The sequence below is a fragment of the Macrosteles quadrilineatus genome, unplaced genomic scaffold (assembly GCF_028750875.1).
Source record: "Macrosteles quadrilineatus isolate MER2022 unplaced genomic scaffold, UCM_ALF_1.0 Scaffold_2__2_contigs__length_208266976, whole genome shotgun sequence".
NCBI lineage: Eukaryota > Metazoa > Arthropoda > Insecta > Hemiptera > Cicadellidae > Macrosteles > Macrosteles quadrilineatus.
The window spans coordinates 17,459,885-17,482,072 of record NW_026542595.1 but is presented as its reverse complement, the minus strand read 5'-3'; the positions used below and the strand labels follow the sequence as shown (position 1 = coordinate 17,482,072).

The 22,188-nt window shown below is 33.0% G+C and overlaps 1 protein-coding gene across 11 annotated transcripts in view; it reads left to right on the top strand.

Annotated features, from left to right (window-relative positions):
• LOC128986247 (uncharacterized protein CG45076-like) overlaps positions 1-16,621 on the top strand; it is a 47,854-nt gene extending 31,233 nt beyond the window's left edge. For 4 of the 11 annotated variants that reach the window (XM_054406502.1, XM_054406501.1, XM_054406494.1 and 1 more), the window contains 4 exons: positions 3,692-3,870; positions 5,105-5,125; positions 7,336-7,356; positions 15,278-16,621. In XM_054406502.1, coding sequence (XP_054262477.1) covers positions 3,692-3,870; positions 5,105-5,125; positions 7,336-7,356; positions 15,278-16,222 — 1,166 coding nt within the window. In that variant the 3' untranslated portion in view covers positions 16,223-16,621. The remainder of the gene's footprint in view (positions 1-3,691; positions 3,871-5,104; positions 5,126-7,335; positions 7,357-15,277) is intronic. The other 7 variants (XM_054406497.1, XM_054406493.1, XM_054406492.1 and 4 more) reach the window with 7 other exon arrangements.
• The last annotated feature ends 5,567 nt before the right edge of the window (positions 16,622-22,188 follow it).

Sequence of the window (22,188 nt, the reverse complement as noted above, 5' to 3'; positions counted from 1 at the left end):
ACTTCATACTTACTTTTCTGACTATAAAAGCATTTTAATATATTTAACTTAGTGGATTGTTTAATAAATATGACTATAATTTGTAGCTTTTTTTCAAATTCAAAGTTTGTCTCAATTCCTTTTCCAAGTTTCGTCAGGGTTAATATTTTGAATGCATGCTATTTTTAATAAGCATATTTTTGTGTTTTGCAACTGCCTGTTGATATGGAAAATAGAGCATGCACTTTAGGTTCAAATTACTAATTATAGTAGTGTGATAGATAGATAATGTAGTAAATATGAATACCTTGGGTTTTTACCTAAACATACAAAAATAATAAATTCAACAAATTGGAATTCACAAAATCTGTTAAGTAGAACCCCGTCTAAAACATTTCAGGTTAGAAAAATACTCTAAGCTGCTCCAATTTTTTTTTTTATTTGAAGGGTTATATAAAATCATATGTAGGCTATATAATGAGTTATCTACAAATAATTTGTCTAAGAATCGATAATCCGTTAACACAAATGACATTTTAATCCAGGATCAAAATTTAATACTAAGATTTATCATTATTGCCCAATTGATAGTTATCACATTTAGTTAATCATTGTAATTATGAGTATAATCATAGATTTAAAGTAATACCAGTAAACTTCTAATACTGAAAAAGTATCTTGTATACTAGTTAAAAATCTGTAGTTTATGCACAGTCAAAGCACAACACTGTCCAATTAACCCATCGTTGATAAATCTTTAAAATCAAAACTCCTATCGCATAGTAAGAGTTGTTGATTTTTTCAACCATACCGGTAAACTGAAAAAAAACTGAGTAAGTGCTTTTATGGTGTAAGGACAAAAACTCTGTAAATGATTTTATGATGAATGATGAATTTATTAGTTATTAATCAAAACCATTGATATCATTTTACGCACAACTAGGCATGTCTCATGAAGGTGCTTTTGGATAAATTACAGTATACAAAATCATTTCCAATATATCTTTGCATTTAAGACTTTTAAAATCAAAATATTAATCTATGTTCTTCAGACATCAAATCATAAATTACTCCATGAATTCAATATATTTCTTTCTATACGAGATAACCTATGTTTAAAGTTTATACAAATAGCTGTTTTATACATAATCATAATTTTGTAATTATTTATTATCTTGGCCGACAAAAGGCAATAATTACTACAGTACCCATTTAAATAAATGTATACTTGGTTAATTCTGCTGCTATCCACAAAATAAAGTACTGTATTAAAACTCTCTTCCTTACACAAAGCATCAATGAAGACCAGCATTTTATAATGTAAGTATATGAATTAACTTGGAGGGTTTATAAAATTCATTATTAACAATGCCAATGTTTGAATATGTTTCGTTACTTTCAAACTTATGAATGATTCACAAATCATGTAACCCCATGGTAACGTGATGTAATATGTGAGCAGTTTATACATTGTGTTGTTTAAGAAAAATGTTCTCTGATTCTATAAAGTCTGGTAGTGCAGCCAAAACAGCTGAAGAGTTGTAGCATGGCTTGTGTATTACGTTTGTATTTAGAGAAGTTTATTTATCCAGCTTATCAAACGGTTAACATTAGTAAATTTTAAACAGATTATATCAATAAACGTTGGGAAAGATTGACAAAGAGTAAATAAGTTAAACCAGTTTATACGATGATTCGCTTTCATGAATCGCCATCATGACTAGCTTTTTAATAAGGAAAAAAAATACATGAGAGCTCCATTACACAGGAATTACCGTATAAAATATTATAATAAACTTTTTTATCCTTGAATAATATTTTTAGCTTGGTTAAAATAAAAAAAAAATGTATTTCATAAAACAATCCCTACTCAAATAAAAGTTGATTTCTATAATTAAAAACTGGAATGAAATAAGCGAGATAAATAAGTTATTACTATCAACGAGAGGTGTTCATTAACTTTTCAATACACCAACAAGTTGTTTAAATTGCTATGATTATGGATACATTTCACTTATACACTGCAACTATTATATTCTTATATGATACTATAGTCCAGGGGTCTCCAAAATTTTTTACTCAAGGGACACATTGTACATTTTTGGAGGAAAGGCGAGCCTGATCAAACAATTTTACAGTGTAGCAAATTACACCCCCTTTAATTAACTACAAAGTATTAGTATACTTTATGAAACATTTAATGGCAATAAGTAAACTTAACAATAAATGAGCATACAACAAGTGTAAAGCTGAATATTGTATTTACTGTTTTTAATATTTTAAATCAACTGTAATTTTTTCCAGATAAAAAAAATAAGTTTTGATTTAATTAAAAAGGGCTGGATTTTTTTTATTAAGAATACTGCATTTGTCATCTAAATGTCAGTCCAATTAGGGTGAATTTGTTGTTCTGGTTTTTAGGGTTGATGACAAATGTTCATTAGCATGGGAGATTCGTTTTAGATATATCACTAGGTACTTGTTTAAACTAATTTTAATTTGTTGAGAACAACGTAGCAAGTAAAAGACATGTAACATACTCATTTATATAAAGGGTATTCAGCCGACCCGGAATCCAAGAATAGTACTTGAATACGGGATGGACCATTATTTAAATTCATCACCAATAGCGAATGCGCCTCAGATCATTGACAACGTTCCAATGGTTCTATTTCAATGACGGAAATCATTATCAGAGCGATACCGAAAGGTGCAATAATCTCGAGAGACAATTGGGGTATCGTGGAGACCACAAGAGAGGGTCACGAGTGTTGTCACGATCGCCGTATTGCTGAAAATGCAAGAAACTTACGAATGTTGCCTCCATTGTAAAGATCATACTTTGTATTGCCGAGAACGAATGATGCCTTCATTGCGTGTGACGATCGCAATATCGCCAAGAACTTAAGGAGGGTTTATGAGTGGTTCCATGATTGCAGGAGATGATTTTTGGTTTATATGATAAATGAAAAAAAAACATTTTCTCAGTAGGCCTTTGCGGGCCGGACAAAAACCCCTTTGCAGGCCGGATGTGGCTGTCGTGGGTCGTAGGCTGGAGACCCCTATAGACCCCTGCTATAGTCTATATCAGAATTTAAAGAAATATTATTTAATGGCGTGAACCCCTCTCAAAATAATGGCCTTATACAAGCAGCCCAAAATAGTGCTCAACTGAGCAATATTAGAAAAAGGTAAGCCATGCAAAAAGATATTCCCTGAAATATGTCGTTTATCTTCCATACTGCTATATTTTACTGATTTGTGGTGTTATTTTATCATGATAATGGTTACTAATGTACTAACCCAAATTAAACATGTGTAATGCTATGCACGTTTACAAATAATTCAGCATCCTGAAGTTTAAACTTTACCTATAAAGTATGAGAAACCATTTTTGATCATATTTTAATTTGTAGTAGTGTCCAACTTGAAGTTAGTATAGTAATTTAAATTATTTCGTTTCATTGAGGTAAACAGTAGAATTAAATTTTAATATATTTATTAACTATGTAGCCCATAAAATAACTTAAATGTTAGTCAATGATTTTAACTTTTTGAAAAAGGTAAAGTTTATGTTGATCTTAAATGTGTGTTCTATTGATTAAGAGGAGTAAGAGGCACTGATTTAGAGGTTGGGATACATTATAATATTCACTTTTCAACAGGACAGAAATATTGGTATTTATTGCTAACGCACTCTCTTTGTATTTAGTTGAGAAGTGGAAAGTGCCTCACATGGACTATCATCACGGCCGAGACTTGCGCAAGTACAAGATGACCATTTCAGCGCCACTTGTCGACTCGGTGAGCCTTTTCATCTTATTGTACTCAGCCAGGAGCCACCTGCCTGGCTTTAAAGGGGGGGAGAACATCAAAATGCCGTACCCGCCCGTAAGTTATAAGTGTACGATGTGAAAGTCCGTTCCATCCTGAATACTAGAAATGGAACGAGATGCTTGGCGTGATGTCTTCTGAACCCCTGTCGTTGTCACTAGCTTGAAAAACCAAGCACCACTCACCTCCGCTTACCCTACACCCACACTCTTGTCTACTATGGGATGTTCTTGTGAAAATAAGGGAAAGTATTAGTCTTTAAAATTCACATTACACATGCAATTGTTGTACTATTTCCACAGAAAACCTGTGACAACAAGCAAACGTTTAATTACTGGATGATTGATTTCCCATGTCATCTTATACTCAAAAATGATGTATCGACCTGTAACTTATTTCATTACAATTAGATAGTATAAGGCTAGATAAGTTCTTCCTTATATTTCATCAAGGATGTGTGGTGCACAGAGAGTGTACCATAGTAGAATGGTAGTAGGTTGATCAATTTTTTGCATTTTGATGCTGGCATGTAAAGCTGGAAAATCAAGGATTTATAGATGAGGTTCAAAATCCTTCTGAATTTCCCCTTTATTTTAAATTTTCTCTCTCTGAATTTTATATAATCTTTATTTGGTTGTATTTAGCTTTTTTAGTTGTTTAGATCTAAAGTCTTTTACATGCTAAATCTATCTATAAGTCACAGACTGCGGAAGCAAGGAATAAAAGATAAAGATAATATTTATTGTAAGAAAGAATATTTCAAAGTTTTAGTTTTATCCTTGAAAACTTCACTCAATCTACACCATTATTTGTGTAGATCAAGATGATTTGAACATTTTTTACAGCGTTTTCATGTTACTTAATTAATTGAGCACTGCATAATATGTACAGAGAACTAAGTAAACAGAAATTCTATATGCAGAAAATAGTTTCCACAAAAGAAAGTTGAAATAGCCAATGAATAAAATGTAAAAAAGAATAAAATAACTAGTGAAGTGTAGTCAAGGTTTAAGACACATTTATTTCTCTAATAGTTGGTGAGAGCATCGCTAGGTTATCTCGAGGCCTTTTAAATCTTAAATGTTTAATGTATCTGATAATTGATATTTTAACTTGTTAATACTTTATAATATTATAACTAAGGTTTAAGATCTAATTTACTATATTATTGTAAAGTTAGTGCATAGGTACTTTTAACAATAATTTTTAATAGTTATGTCCGCACATTTTGCCTTCGTTTGAAGTTGATTGTTAAATTGGTATTTTCTGTTAAATTGTAGTTTGTTGGCAGGTAGAAACAAATCCTGATCAGGTATGTCAAAGAAGTGTCCCCAGTTTTAAATAAGGAAAAAACTATATCTTGCGCATGCAAGGAGATTGAATCTTTCTGTAAAAGGTATTGAAGACCTTCCAATTTGACTCCATCTAAGACAAGGAGAACTTCCCCGTAAACTATTTGAAAGTAGAGTTTGAGTCACAAAGACTTATAAAAGTAACATTTTTATATCTAAGGGTTCAGTTCAAGTATGCCCGCATGTTTAGTTTTTTAAAGCATGAGTACGATTTTTTATTCAAAAAAAAAAATTGAACCTTTTGTTTGTAAATAGTTAACTGGTTTTCTTTGTTTCTTAGTATTTTTTATATTATCAATTTGACCCACAATAAGTTTTCTACCTGATCAAGACATTATTCTTGCTTCATTATACAGTAACATGTAACTATAATAAATATACACGAGGGGTCCCGTGTGCAAATTGTGGATTTCAATAGGGGTCAAAACTTGATACATTGTGGGGGAATGTTTCTAATGTCTTCAAATTATGAATAAAACTAATAATATACAATAGGTTAAATTTAATTTGTTGATTTTACATCCACACCATATAGGGTAATTCTACCTCAATCAGGTTAAAACTATCAAAACAATACCCTATTTAAAAATTCATTTTCAAAACTGTTACGTCTCATATTACCTATAATCTGGACCTTGTATTATGTGGTAAAACATTAAAATGAAGGATCAGCTGTTAAATTACAAATCACATTTAAAACCGTATATAAAGAAAGTTGGACTGGATCTTTGAATACAAACTCTAGAAATAAATCAAACACTATGGGACGAAGAACTAAAGAAAATCACCTTTTTAGTTACAACTTGTGACTCCGCTGGATCATAAGCTTTCTGACACCTCAATTATAAAAATCGGTTAAATAGGCCGGGTAAAAATTTGATGTTACAGAGAAACCCCTAAGAAAGTTCGAAAAAAGATTTATTGGACATCCTGACATGCCGTACCGAGTAATTTGCCACTTCGTCGCAGAGACCGCAGTGTTTCGGTTTCACGGTACGGATGTTCCGCCTTTTCAGATACTTGGAGTAGTTCACAACATTTTTGTCCAAAGTAATCAAAGATGTCCCTAAAATAATTAGGTTGCTTTTTAACCAATTCAGGGAATAATGTATGGAACTCTCCAATTTTTAATCTCTGTTGAGTTATTTTGTGAATTCAAAATCTAGGTTTTATTTGACTTCTTCACTTTTCTTTTTATTCTGCCACTACATATTAAACTAACAAAAATCTATTCTTTACTTAACCTAGCGTAGTTTTCAACACAAACGCTAGTAGGAGACGCTAGGAGGAGGTATATATCATCTGTCCATCTCGAACCGACCAATCCAGTGCGTGCACCGTACTAAAAAAGTGTGGAACGTCCGTAACTTTTGTACATCCAGTACCGACCGTTCCAATGCGCACAGACCATTGAATAGTGCGGCACATCTGTACCATCCGTACGTGCCGGCCCGACCTATTGCCTGCTTAGATTAGTCTTGTCATAGTGCCGAAAACGATGTAGTAGAAAATCTATGCTTCCGCCAAGTATGAAATTCATTGGCAGTTGGTAGATGCCTATGCAGAAAAGTGTTTCAACTTAGACAATGTTCATAAATAGCTTAGAGAGTTTCCAGAACACAAATGCTCATCTAGATCGGCAATACCTATGTGTTTATCAGTTATCATTGAAACAGTGTTGTTTCAGACTAACAGGATTTTAGCAATGCCCTTAGTAGTCTTAGAGATCTCCCCTATACCTCTACCAGAATGACAACCTTTTTTTCAGCTAGACCCGCTACAAAGCGATCCTTGTGCAAAATTTGGTCATTGCCTCAAACAAGAGTGATGAAGCGTCGAAGAACCAGGGGGAGGGGCACTATATCTGTTTTTGAAAACATACTTTTTCTGCAATTCCAGCCACTTCTTCCAATATTATTCATCAACGTCAAACCCCCAAATGTGGAAGATACTAAAAGATTAAACATGAGTGTTCAACTTGTGGTTAACTGCAGGTTAACACCAAAAAAGAAAGAACTTCATGGTAATTTGAAGGATATTTACTAAAAGCAATTCTGAATCTTCTAGCTATATTTTATAGTCTTGGCAAGTAGGGTATATATATTTATATTTCCATAAATATATTGGTACAATACATCATTATTATAACTTTTATGTTTCCATTTTACAGACTGGGGATACCAGCAATCAGGTAGTCAATCAAATAATGTAGAACCACTAATGCTAAGCATAACAAGCAATCGCTTCAAAAATATAAATGTTGATCAAGTAGAGGATGCTTACAGAGTAAAGTGAGGCTTACTGTTGAAGGATTAATACAAGATTAAATAATGTAAAAGGTATACATTATATAAAACACATAAAGATTGTGTTAATTATCAATGTAATGAATTTATTTCATTGGTACTTTCATGCTATTTAGTGTTTAAAAATAATTTTGGGCATATGGGCTGACTCGAATGAAGGGCAATCTGGGAGTCCAGTTTTTGATCACTATATCCAGTAGCGTGGACCATATACCAGCAATCACATGACGGATGTTTAACGTTTGAGGTTTATCAGCATAGATTAGTTGCTTTAAGTATATTCAAAAAAATATTCCATTGGTGTCAGATCACACAATAATGGAGGCTATTTCACAGGTCCATTACACATAATGATGTGACCACAAAAGGTTTCTTTCAATAAGACTATTTGTTTTGCGTGCTATATGTCAAATAGCGCCATATCATGCTAAAACAAAAAATGTTCTACATCATCATTTAAGTAAGGAAGGAAAAAGTTGTTAATCGTGGATCCATAATACATCAATTCTATAATCCAATTCTAAATTCAATCTATAATAGTACGGGTACTCATTCAACTTGGAAAAATATGGACCAATGATCCTACCTGCCCACAATGCTCACTTTTAGTGGATGTAACACCTTTTCAACAACTGTTCTTAGATTTTCTTCTCTCCAAAATAAGGCAGTTTTGTACGGATACGTAAAGCAACTATAGTCTATGCCAATAATGAAAAAGCTTGGCCGATTTATTAGCAAACCTCAGATGTCTGAGTGCCAATGTACGGTCTCTAGTCCAGTGCAATTAGCATTTGAGTAAGGAAATTCAAAAAAAAAGTTGAAACCTGTTGGAAATCATTTATTAAGGTCCCCTGAACCCACAGAAGAAAGTCCCAGAAAATCCCATGGGGACTTTTCCGCCATTTTGAAAAATAAGTCGGCCATGTTGGATTTATGCAAGCGTTTACGGTAATGGGTGTTACTAGTAACCTAGTTGACTTAAAAACCTCCTGTTTGCATAAAAATGTCTTATAAACTCTAAACTCCAGGCTAGATATTATATGTATAAAAAATGTGTTTCTTTATTTTTTTATCTTTCTTTACCAATTTAAAACTTATTTATTTTGATATATTGTAGCTCATAAATAGCATTTTTCATTTAGTATCCTTTTGGTTTGCTGTTATAAGGAAAACTGTTGATAGGAATTGTAGAGCAGAAAATCTTCTTTCAAATACACTGAAAAGGTTAACCTAAATATTTGAACTGTCCTACTCAAGCACCTTTAGAAGCGTTTGATACATTTTCGCTCGGCGGCCCGGCCCCCAGCCGTTTTCGTCATAACAGCCAATACTGCTGCCAGTTCTTTGTTGTTTTATATCTTAACACTTACCCATCTTAAAAATATATTTAAAAATACAACAGATAGCTTTTTAAATAGTTTATTATTTCATCCTTTCTACAAACAATATTTTAGTCTGATTTACCTAATTAAATTGGCATGTTTATCAGTAACAATTCCTAAGGAAACTTTAAAGTGTAACAGACATAAAAATCTGCAATTAATTTCACATGACAAAAGATGCAACATTACAACATATACCTAACATATAACAAATCTATATTGTTAATTAACATTGTTTACATCTATCTCCAGAGTATGCTTCAGCTTAAGGAAACTTTACCAAATGATGAGTTTGGGAGGTTCATGCATGGTTACTACACAATTAGACGTAAAAAAATGTTCTGGTCAGGAATATGGAGTGACATGGCGACAGAACAAATTCAGATGCGATGAAAATCGTTGGACAACTAACGACTAGTAGAGAGAGAGAGAGAGAGAAAATTCTTTATTTACAACAAATTATTTTGCAGCATTACATGAATCAAATAAAAATATCACATGGGTCACAATGACCTGTGCGTGGTAGAGGGCTCAATTTCTCGATGGGTTGACACCTCGCCTTAACACTTCTCATATAACCGAGCAAATTGAGATATTTAGTTGAGTTTACTGTGCGACATCGGATCAGCATGTCAATTTATGGGACTCACGTCGAAGTCGTAATCAGCATGATATTCACATCTTGGTCGAGTGGCTTCGCCTTCACAACCCATTTCAGCAAGCATCACCTCTGATGGCTTCAATATCTTCTGGGCCGGGTAGTGGCTGATAATGCTATCAACTGCAACCAAGCTGAAGAAGTTGGGATGTCATCAATACAGAAAACGATTGGAAAGAAATTTAGTTCAGTCACACTTCACAGGAAAGACTCTGTAAAAATATTGGGTCACATGACAAAACTGAGTACACGAAAAAGAAATTGCAGTCAACCATAAATCAGTTATTCCATAGGATCGTTTGTATAGGTACTAAGAAGTGACGAGTAACTCACATCACTCCTTCAGTACGAACTGTCACCACGACCACCATCACTCTTTGATGAAGTTTCAATTAGAAAGGGTACTAATGCTTTGGTTCCACAGCTTTAACAGTATGGACCATCTGAAGACAAAGTTCCTGATGGCGTGTATTAAACAATCGATGGAGCCTACCTAATACAACACATTATATGGGTTCGCCACGGCACATACAGACAGGTGTGAAACCAATATGTCGAATTTGTAAGGAGAAAATATGGCCAATGCAATATTATTTTTAAAGGATATGAGGAATTGAGCACCAAACACTATGAACATTTAAGAAGAACTGGATCGTTTGCTTCTGTTGACATGATTGTAGAGGATGATTTAGAGGTACATCTAACGCAGACACTCATTGTTTCAACAGCTCTGCGTATTGTCCCAACCAAGACTTTAGGTACAGAGACCTTCTTGTATTGTTGATTACTCTCGCTAGATGCAACGTATTCATGCTCATTCCTGCCAATGGAAACAAACCTGACCGCATTTTTAATATTAGTAAACTCGTAGACGGTTTAGGCAAATTACAACATTTTCCTTTCCTGCTACACACATTCACAGGTTGCGATACAACCTATGACATACACAGCAAGAAAGGAAAGAAAGAAGTGTAGAAGAAACTCCAAGACGCTGCAGGACTTTGGGAATCCGTCATTAAATTCAATGAAGATAATTCTCCTCAAGACGATATTGCAGCAGCTGGGGAGTAATTCTTTCTAAAAATATATGGTGTTGTTAGATAAGTCTCTACAATTTGTATTAACAATTGTCCTTATAACAGCAAACCAAAAGGATACTTGGTGAAAAATGCTTATTGTTAGTTACAATATGTCAAAATAAATAAGTTTTAAATTAGTAAAGAAAAATATAGAAAATAAAGAAACCCATTTTTTGCAAATTACCTTATTGGGAAGTAGCTATTACCGTAGGTGGCACGGTGAGACCAGGAGCCGAGACCGATATAATTTGTTTATTTTGATGTTCCTAGAGGCCAAAAAAACTGTTCGTATATATATACAAATATAAGTCCGTGAACGCGATAGCTTGAGTAAGTTTGTCCGATTTTGACAAAATGGGGTAAAAATGAGTTTTTCTAAATTTTGACCCTCAAAACTCAAAATTTCTCAATTTCCCTCTAGGGCATTTTAAAGGGCTTAAAAAACAAATAATTTAGTATCCTAAAATGTTTTTGTACGGTAAATGGTTATGGAGAAAATTAAAAAATTTTAAAATTTAAAATTCCCATGTTATTCTTATGGAGAATATTGTAAAATTGTGTATTTTGCTTGTTAATAGAAATATATTAATCAAACATGGCAAATTTATGTATTTTATATTAGGCTACTAATATTTTACTAAAACATATTTTATTAGGCTCCCTGTTAGCAGCAAACTTAGGTACTCGTTAAACATAATGTTATAAATGGATTTAATTTAAAATCAGTTCAGGCAAATGTAAATTTGCTTAGTCTGCAGGTTTGATGCGGCAGGGGTATTTTTATATTTAATATTTAGCCTGGAGTTTACAAGAATTTGTTATGCAAACAGGAGGTTTTTAAGTCAATTAGTTCATTAGTAACACCCACTTCCGTAAACGTTTGCATAAATCCAACATGGCCGACTTATTTTTCAAAATGGCGGAAAAGTCCCCATGGGATTTTCTGGTACTTTCTTCTGTGGGTTCAGGAGACTTTAAAAAATGATTTCCAACAGGTTTCAACTTATTTTTTTGGATTTCCCAAATTTGGCCATTTTGGAGCTAATTGCACTTACTGGATAAAGTGATAGAAAACTGGACTTGTAGATTGCACTCCATTTGAGCCAGCCACGTTGCCAATATGCCTAAAATTATTTTTAGAAACTAAATGGCATAAAGTTACCATTAAAATAAATTCATTACCGCGGTAATCAACATAATTTTTATGCGTTACAATATATATATATATATATGTGTGTATATATATTTAATAAAAACTATATAAAAGTTACTTTAATAGTAAATAAAAAAAACAGGCTAGTGGCTTTTAAGGGCTAATTATTTGAACTAATACTATGTGTACATATATGTACATATAAATGGATTTTTTAAAGAGGAAACCAATAATTTAAAATGTAGTTTGAAATATTTTAAAGTGCAATCAAGTTGCTCTTTAAGTTGCTCTTATTTTGGTTGAGTAACTACCATGTACTGTATACCTACATTACATCGATAGAGAAGGTAATTAAGGCAGAATATAGCAATACTGTACAAAGGTATTACATATGAATATTGAGTAATAACCAACATAGTAGCCATATACTCAAACAATTTTTTATTATGTTTGGGAACTTAATAATTACATACAATATTTATATAATATTTACTTACAATCAGATTATGTAATACAAGCAACATATCTCCCCTTTATCACTTCATTTTCATTAGACCTTTGGAGTTGGAAAGAGCAAAACCCTTTCAGGGGATATTTTGTTCTATCATTAAATAGACAAATCTAAGAAGTGAGAGTTTGATTTAATATAAACGTTTTATAAGCTACACACATAAAAAATTCTTGTCACTTGATAAGAAATTAGTTTAAGTGATATCAATTCATAATAAGGCGTACAACACTTTACCAGGTTGAACTCAAAGCATACGCTTAATTCAGGGGGGGGCTATCTAAGTTAAACCCTCCCCTCTGTAAAAAAATACTTGTATTTAAAATTAATTGGTATATTTAACAACAAATTTAACAAAATTGAATATTTTCATCATTTTCACAATTTATTACCATGCAAAGATTCTAAACATCCTGAACAACTAGGTATCTTAAACAACCTTTAATTTTTTTAAGAGGTTGGTGGTCTCTTTTAACCCTGAGTCTCAAAGACCTGTCCATGTGACCTTTATAAAGCAAGGTGTGAGCCTGTACAGTACTGATACTACTACTTAGCTCTTTACTTAACTGTACTGATAAACTTCAATTGGCGGCACTGAAATGCAAACCCTTAACATCGCACTACTGTGTGATGTTCACTAAAGTTGAAAACTGGTTCCTGATTAACTAAACAACAGGTTAATTAATGAGATGATTTAAAAATTAATTATAAATGTTATTATTTAGTAATCCTAAAATTGGTTTTTATTTTATTTTCCGCTTGGAAGAAGTTCTAATTAATTCTCCTAGTTTCCCACTAACATTTTCAAAACTTGTGTCTGTGGTTTAAGAATGATGCTCCATATACTCATGTTGTGCTTTATTTTTGTTTGCATTTGGTATGAAAGAGTATACTGGACCTATGTATTATTGTAAATATCTTGAGTGAATGGCTTTGTAATGAGTTCTAACTGAGCACTGAACAGTTTATCTCAAACAATAAACATAATCATACAGCATGGCTGATGATATTTGATTAATTTTGATTTTTGGTTGCTGTTTGAAAAACTCTTGAGTACCTAGAGTACCTAACAGAACTATCTTAGTCCACGCAATGAATACTCAATAAAAGGTATCATTGACTATTGGATATAGAAGTTGTTGTATTAATAGTCAAAGAAGGTATATAATATAGGGAAATGTTTGAAACACAGTTTTTGACTTGATAACTTTGTTTAGACTAGTTAACAGGGGAAAATATTACAAGCTGAGCCATGGGGAGGGGGTCAAAAGTACTATTTTCGATTATTTTGTGAAAATATCAAAAACTTTACGTTCTAGCTAAATGACTACCCTCAACCAAATGAAAGCTTATTACATTTTATAACCTATTAATTTTATTTGGGGAGCGAGCTGGCGTAGTGGTTAGAGCACGGGATTTCAGTCCCTGAGGTCCCGGGTTCGATCCCCGCCAAGTCACCAATGGATTTTATCTAAGTGATAATGCCGCAACCCCTAGGTCTAGCCTGAAGTAATGTGAAAAACAATCCCAGGCTCGTGCCTAGCGTCCTTAGGACAAAAAAAAAAAAAATTACATTTTATAACAAGGGTGGTTTAGTAACATTTTTCGATATCTTGTATAGCTCTCCCTCACATTTTTTGTTCTTTTTGACCCCATAATATGCACCTTCTGATAACTCTTTGAATATGCACCCAAAAAATTAATGCTTGCCAGAGGTTTTAATTTATAAAACGTTCCCAGTGTCTTGTCGAAACTCATATGCACTCATATAAGCACAAACATGTCCATAGAAACATATTGACACATTAGAATGGCCTACTATTAAGTGCAAGGAATCTGGTCATCAGGTCCACAACTATACAAATACAATAATTAACAGAAGCCATACTATTTAGACCCCAAGTACTCATTACGTGGACGTAATTGGGCATATTGCTGAAATTACTTGCCTGGTAATGGTACCTAATAAATGAAAAGGATAATCAGCCAAAGAGCAGTTCCAAAACTACAGATTTCACTTTCAACACTGAATTTATCTTTTTCTAATTTGATAATTTTGTTGCAGTATCAGTAAATGTTAGTTGCTTTAGAATTCTACAGAAAATTGATCAAGTAGTAAATATATAGATTTTATTGAAGAGAATTTGATGCTCTACAACCCTCTGGCAAGCATATTTATTTTTTGGGTGCATACTTGAAGGGTGTTTATGAATAAAAAAAAGAAATGTGAAGGAAAGATGCATTTTTGTAAATGTACAGCCTCATTAATACTATTTAAATTAATCAAACCGTTAATTCAGTTTTGAAAAGCAAGCACACAATTTGTTTCATAAAAATAATTAAAGTTTAAGCGACATATGAGATATTGGATAGTACAATAATTTTAATGGGGTTTCATTTAACTACAGTTATTTTAAAAACTGCAAAAAACTCCATGTTGGAGGAGGTTTGTTTGAACACATTCTATTTTTTTGAGTTTGAATATATGTATGGTTTTGTGAATTATTATATTCAAACAAATTTCATAGTAAATGAAAACGAGTTCAGTACCTAGAAAAAGATTTCAATTTTAAACTTAAAACGTGTAGCCCTTGCTGTAGTAGCCATCCACTACCTTTAACTGCTACATCAGTTTTCCATGTAATAATAATTCAATGCAAAGCTTTTTTCTAACATTTAACTTGTTAGGAAATTTAAAAATAGAAAGGTATTCATGCAATCAGTAATCATGGAAGGCTTTAAGTTTCCCATGTAGTTTCCTAGAGGATTTTATTTTATAATGCTACAAACAGCATATGCCTATTTATTTAAAAACTACAGTAGTTTATAGCAAAACATATTTTTTATAAAATGTAAATGCAATTACCTACATCATCATGTGTGTTTTACGCTGAATGCATCAACAAGGATTACTAAAGTCCATGCAAGGGATTCCTGGTTCTATACAGTATATTTGACAACTGTTTCAACAATGGATGACTTCTCCTTTGATAGTTATCTTATATTGCATGTGAATGTTATTTCAGAGAGGACTGCCGTTGACAATGCCGAAACCACCTAAAGAAGATGACGAGGCACTGAAGAAAAAACGTGCAGCTGAAAAGGAGGCAGCAGCTAAAGAATGGGAGAAAGAACAAGAAATTATCACTAAAAAGAAGAAACAAGCTGAAGAAGAGCAAGCAAAAATAGAAGCTGAAAAACAAGCAGAAGAAGAAAGGATTGCTGCGGAAGCAAGAAAAGTTCAAGAGGCAAAGTTAGCAGAAGAGGCAAGAAAGGCTGAAGAGGCTAAATTGGCAGAGGAAGCTCGAATTGCAGAGGAAAAGCGAAAGGTAGAGGAGCAAAAGAAGGCAGAAGAAGCTCTTAAGGCAGAGGAAGCCAGGAAAGCTGAAGAGGCAAGGATAGCAGAAGAGGCAAGGATAGCTGAGGAAGCCAAGAAGGCTGAAGAAGCTAGGAAAGCTGAGGAGGCTAAAAAAGCTGAAGAGGAAAGATTAGCTGAGGAGGCTAAGAAAGCTGAAGAAGCTAAATTAGCAGAAGAAGCACGGTTAGCTGAGGAAGCTCGTCTAGCTGAAGAAGCAAAAAAGAAAGCTGAAGAAGAAGAAGAAGCAAAGAAGGAAGAAGTGGAATCCACTGCTAGTGCAGTTGATGAAACTACTGCCAATGGAACAGCTGATCCTGAAGAAGTATCAGCACAACATGCTGTTGAAGAAAATGGCCCAGTTGCTGAAGATACTCCTATTCCTGAAGAATCTGCACCGGTCAAAGAAGCTATCAATGAAGAGTCAAAGCCCGTAACAGAGGATGAAAGTGTAGCGGCAGCAGAAAATAGCACATCTGCTGAAGTTGAAGAAAAAATTGAAACCCCAGCAGAGGAACCTGCATCAGAACCTATTGTTGAGGAGCCTGCCACCCCTGAAGTTCAAAACATTGAAGTTCCAACGAGTCCAGAAGAAGTAACATCAGAAGAGGAATAACAAACTGTTTCTATTATAAAAGACTTTTATTATAATATGTAACTTATTCACATGGAAGAATATGTACTATAAAAGGTCTTGATAACAAGACAATGTTTAATAATCTGTCTAAGCTTAATATTTTTATTGTCATTTTAAAATACACTACAGGACTTAATTGACTATGTTTATGAACCTTATAAATCTAAAATATTCTTTTCTATCTGTGAGTAAGTAGGTGATGTCAATTGTATGCACCACAGAGTTCATTTTTTTAAACTTCTTTGATCCTGTCTTATGGCTGTAATCTAAAGCTAACCCTAATTAATTAACATATTTGGTTTAGGCAAATGTTGTAATAATATACTACAAAATAATATTATTGTTGTACAATTCAATTAAACAAATTTGACATCATGACTATTTTATTACATTTTTCAATAATGTATTTGGTTAATATAAAAAAGTTACTAGTGATAAAAGCATATCTATTTTTATTTTCTTTCGTAAATATTCACATGTTGGGTCGAAATACATGTGATATAAAGGACATGAAACGGATTAACGTAAAACATTACATATTGATAAAAAAGGTACAAAAATCTATATATTAATAGGCAAGCATGTTTCTTTAAAACCTTTTTCCTCAGCTCGTGTGCATCACAGAGAAAATCTACGTACACTGTTAGAAAGATATTTGCCTGTAGATGTACATAATCCCTTTATAAATTAAAATAGGCTAAAAAGTAACCACAACATATCTATTAGAAATTAAAAAACATTTACATGAGCCTTATGGGTTGCCATAGGCCTACTGGTGACAAAAGAACGAAACAGGGTATAAACAGAAAATCAAAACAAATGGAAGAAGTTCCAATCTCATGTTTTATTTACAGCGTAGGGTGAAAATAGAGAAGCCTGTACATTACATATTTTTAGTTGAGTTTTCAACTACTGGACGACCTCTAGTGCGTATTAAAAGGCACTGTTAATATGTTCAAATGTTACTAGGTACTAATCAATGGTAGCCTATGTCCAGGTGTTTTTTTCATTTATAGGCTAGGCATATTAGGAATATAAATGGCAGTTAGCGGAAAGTTTAGGTACAGTCCTAATCATCACTTTCCTTTATGTTTTTTGGGTCGCTGAACACGAATATGAGGTTTGCTGACAGATATTTTGCCCGGAAAATTGGTTATTTTGTGAAAAACCTTAAAATTTGGGCACTTTTTTTGGTTTTTCGGGCAAAAGTGTGGGTTTTTGAGAAAATCCTGCTATGTAAAATTAAAGATGACAAAATTTACTACAAGTTTCCTATATAATGTTTGTTTCTATGACGAACCGTTTCGCCACTAGAGCACACTAAAAAGGCCAGAAGTACAAAAAATTAAAAACATTGCTAAATGCTGCCGTTTTACATTAGGTTTCCATGGAAACAACCCATGTTGCGATAATTTTAACTATTTATTCACGATAACAAACTGAAACATACTTAAAAATACCCCCGCCACAGCAAACCTGCAGACTAAGCGAATTTCCATTTCCCTGATTGGATTTACACTAAAATGTCTCCTTAGAAATGTCACATTTATTCCCTATTTAATTAACAGTTTAACGAGTACTTAGGTTTGCTGCAACAGGGAGGGTAAAAAGGTGTTTTTAGTAAAATGTAATAATTTGGTATGAAATGAATACATTTTCCAAATTTGATCAAAATATGTTCATAAACAAGCAAACTACAACAGTTTACTTAGTCTCCATAAGAATAACATGAGCATTTTAAATTTACAGATTTTTGGATTTATCTCCGTAACCATTAGGCGCATAACAACGCTTTAATATACTAAATTATTTGTTTTTTTAAGCTCTACAAAATGGTATGGAAAGAAATCGCTAAATTTTAAGTTTATAGGGTCAAAAATAGGAAAACCCAATTTTTCCCCATAAAACCCCCCATAAATCCCTTTTCCCATAGTCCGATCATGCTGGGCAAAACCAAAAATGAAAATAAACTCTAACCGTTTTACAAAGGTTTTACATTGGGTTTCCATGGAAACAACCCATGTTACGATAATTAGAACTATTTATTCATGATAATGAACTGAAACACACTTGATAAATCTATGCCAAGATGTACGACTGACTGCTGGAACATTTCCCGTTCCCCCAAAACCCCCATTAATTTTCTCAGCACAGGGATGTTGCTGGTCACAGGGTTGACTGCTATAGTGATTGAGAAAAAAGGATGAAATACATTAAAAGAGTTGTAGATAACTTTTAACTTTGGTAACGTCAAATTCAGACGAGTAGACCGTGTCCAGCCCCTTGCCATAGTGAATAACGCGATGAAAGTAGAGAGTTCTTACCCGTATACCCCAACACATTGTTTCAACGTATCAGCATCGCTAAGAATTCTTATGAAGAACTAAAACACTTCTTGTCCTACGACCTGGGTCCATACTCTTTCTCGTTGTTTGATAATAACGGTTTGCACAAATAACCAAATCAAATCTTTAAAGGCCTAAAGCCCCTGTCCCCATTGAAAACAAGCACTTCCATGGTCAAATGCAGTATGTTATTGATGGTGGGTTCCTACTTCACAAAAGTTATGGCCAGAGCATCAACCTTTCAAGCATCCACCACCAAGCATCAACCAAGAAAAACTTAATCGACAACATACTCACCACTCCTTGCCTTGATATTAAGAAGAAAACCGTAGGCAGCTGAGAATATTCAAAGATAAACTTGGTCCTCAGTTTCTTACCCTTGAGGAAGCCTTAGAAGCAAATGAGGATGTGGAAGATGTTTTTTCTCTCATCTTGGGCCCATAAAAAAATTGATGGAATGCCAACTCTCTTCGACCCGAAGAGAGTGAATTACATGATCCTACCAACCAACCTATTCATGAGGTTATTAACATTATAAAAAGAAAGATTGTCTCCATTTTCCACAATTTAATCCTAAAAGACGGGTATTTCTTTCAGGTTGAGTTTTGTGGTCAGAAGACACACTAGTTAGTTTATTAGTGAATTCCCCTATAGGGAATAAGCTATTACCGTATTACTCATGGTAAGACCTGGACACGGGACCGATTTACTTTTTCGTTTTGAGGTCCCTAGAGACCAAAAACACCATCCGTTCAAATTCATATATGTGTCCGTTAGGGCGAGAACTCGACAAAAATCATCCGATTTTGATGAAAATTGGGACAAACGTGTAAACCTACGTCTATTCAAACGAGTTCGCGAACCAGCATGATCGGACTATGGGAACATGGATTTATGGGGGGTTTTATGGGGTAAAATTGGTTTGTCCTATTTTTGACCCTATAAACTTAAAATTTAGCGTTTTCTTTCCATACCATTTTGTAGAGCTTAAAAAAACAAATAAAGTAGTATATTAAAGCGTTGTTATGCGCCTAATGGTTACGGAGAAAATTCCAAAAATCTGTAAATTTGAAATGCCCATGTTATTCTTATCAAATTTGGAAAATGCATTCACTTCATACCAAATTATTACATTTTACTAAAAACACCTTTTTACCCTCCCTGTTGCAGCAAACCTAAGTACTCGTTAAACTGTTAATTAAATAGGGAATAAATGTGACATTTCTAAGGAGACATTTTAGTGTAAATCCAATCAGGGAAATGGAAATTCGCTTAGTCTGCAGGTTTGCTGTGGCGGGGGTATTTTTAAGTGTGTTTCAGTTTGTTATCGTGAATAAATAGTTAAAATTATCGCAACATGGGTTTTTTCCATGGAAACCTAATGTAAAACGGCAGCATTTAGCAATGTTTTTAATTTTTTGTACTTCTGGCCTTTTTTAGTGTGCTCTAGTGGTGAAACGGTTCGTCGTAGAAACAAACATTATATAGGAAACTTGTAGTAAATTTTGTCATCTTTAATTTTACATAGCAGGATTTTCTCAAAAACCCACACTTACCGATATTTGCCCGAAAAATCAAAAAAAGTGCCCACATTTTAAGGTTTTTCACAAAATAACCAATGTTCCGGGCAAAATATCTGTCAGCAAACCTCATATTCGTGTTCAACGACCCAAAAAACATAAAGAAAAGTTATGATTAGGACTGTACCTAAACTTTCTGCTAACTTTCCTAATATGCCTAGACTATTATAGAAATTTTTGGTTTAATGGTGATTTTCCCATAAAATAACAAAACTACCTTTATTTTTATTATAAAATTTAGTATGTTATCGGGCTTACTTTAAACAAAATGGTACAACCCCCATTGTTACCAAGATTACGGTTCAAGATTTATTGCTGTTTTTGTGATTTTCCCATAAAAATATCATACAAAAATTAAAAATCTAAATACAAAAATTACTAGACTGATTCTGATCAATAAAGTATGTTAAGGCCCTTGTTTCTCTAAACAAAATTGTACAATCCCCATTACTGTAAAAACTATTGTTAAATACTGTTAAAACCTTTGTGATTTTATCCAAAATACCATAGCTACTTCCACCACTAGCCCATGTTAACTGTTGTTGAAAAGCCAATGGGAGAAAATATGTGTCAAATTGTTGATTGCTGATACCGTTATTTTTTTTTTTTTTATAAATTCCTTGGTATCAAACTTTAATACCTAGTATAAGCCTTGGCATTTAATATAATTAAAAGATAATTTTGAGAAGAAAAAATATATCACTATCAATGTTAATCCTTAAAAAAATTTATTTTATAAACCGTTTTTTGGTTCAATGTCTTTCAGTTAGAACAACGGTTCCCAAATCTTTCGGTCTGGCGACCCATCTACATCTTGGTTTTTTTAAACCCATTTATTAAATAATATTGGACTATTATTATTTTTATTAATGTTATCGTGTAAATAATCTACTGAGAAACAGATAAATAATTGAAATTGTGAAGATGGTGTAATTGAAAATACAATATTTAGTCCAGAACTGTGTTATTGCAGAATTTTGAAACGTTGAGAACTGATTTTTACTAATTACAAAAGACAATGTGGATTATTTTTTACATCTACTGCAGGTGCTGGTCGCTGGGTAATCTTATTTCTGTCTATTTAACTTTAAATTACACCAAGTGGAGGATACCCTCTCACACAAATACGTGGTTGTAAACCGAAATATGTCTTTACAATACTACTGAATTGATAAAATTATTCTAACTAGTGTACATGTTGCTCGAATTCTAACAATTGCAGAGTATTACAAGAGTTATTTAGAAACGAATAACAGTCATAATTTCCGATGAGGTTAAATGTGATGAGATTAAAAAAATCATCGAGGATATTTTAAAAATAAACTCAGGTAAATTGCATAAAGTAGAAGACAAATTTTAAAATTTAAAGAACTGTTATTTAACTTTAGGTTAAGTTAAGTTACATAGTTACAATAAATATCTGGCCTAAACACGTGTTTACTGCAGTTAAAACTGCCAACATAAATCAAATTACGTAAAAAAATTAAATTGAAAGTCAAAATTTTCAACGGTAACCATGTTCGTTGAACAAACAAGGAAAAGGTAGATAAAAGACGTGTAACATGTGTTTATAACAAGCCATCCACAGTATACTAGAAAATTACCAAATACAGTACAAAGGGGAAACATCAGTTGTTATTATTGAGCAAAGATTACACTGAAGATTACTCGATAGGGGTACAATAATTGAACTAAACTATTCCGAGCCATGGCTCGGTCTCCAGGTACCTACTAATTTTAGTGAGGAAAGATCATGTGGCAGAATTATTTTTCATTTGCATGTGTTTAAGCATTACAATCGATTTGTAAAATTTACCATTGATAAAACATGGTTTTACTTAAGTTAGTTTTGAGTTTTCGGTGAAGATATTGACTATATTAATTTGAAGTTGTAGTACATACATCATTTTAGAGGTTATTCTAATGGAAGTATTTGTTTATGCTTAAACAAATCATAAGTTGAATGTACCAAGTAACTAGCACCGTAAACGATATTTAATTTATAAAAAAACCCCTATTG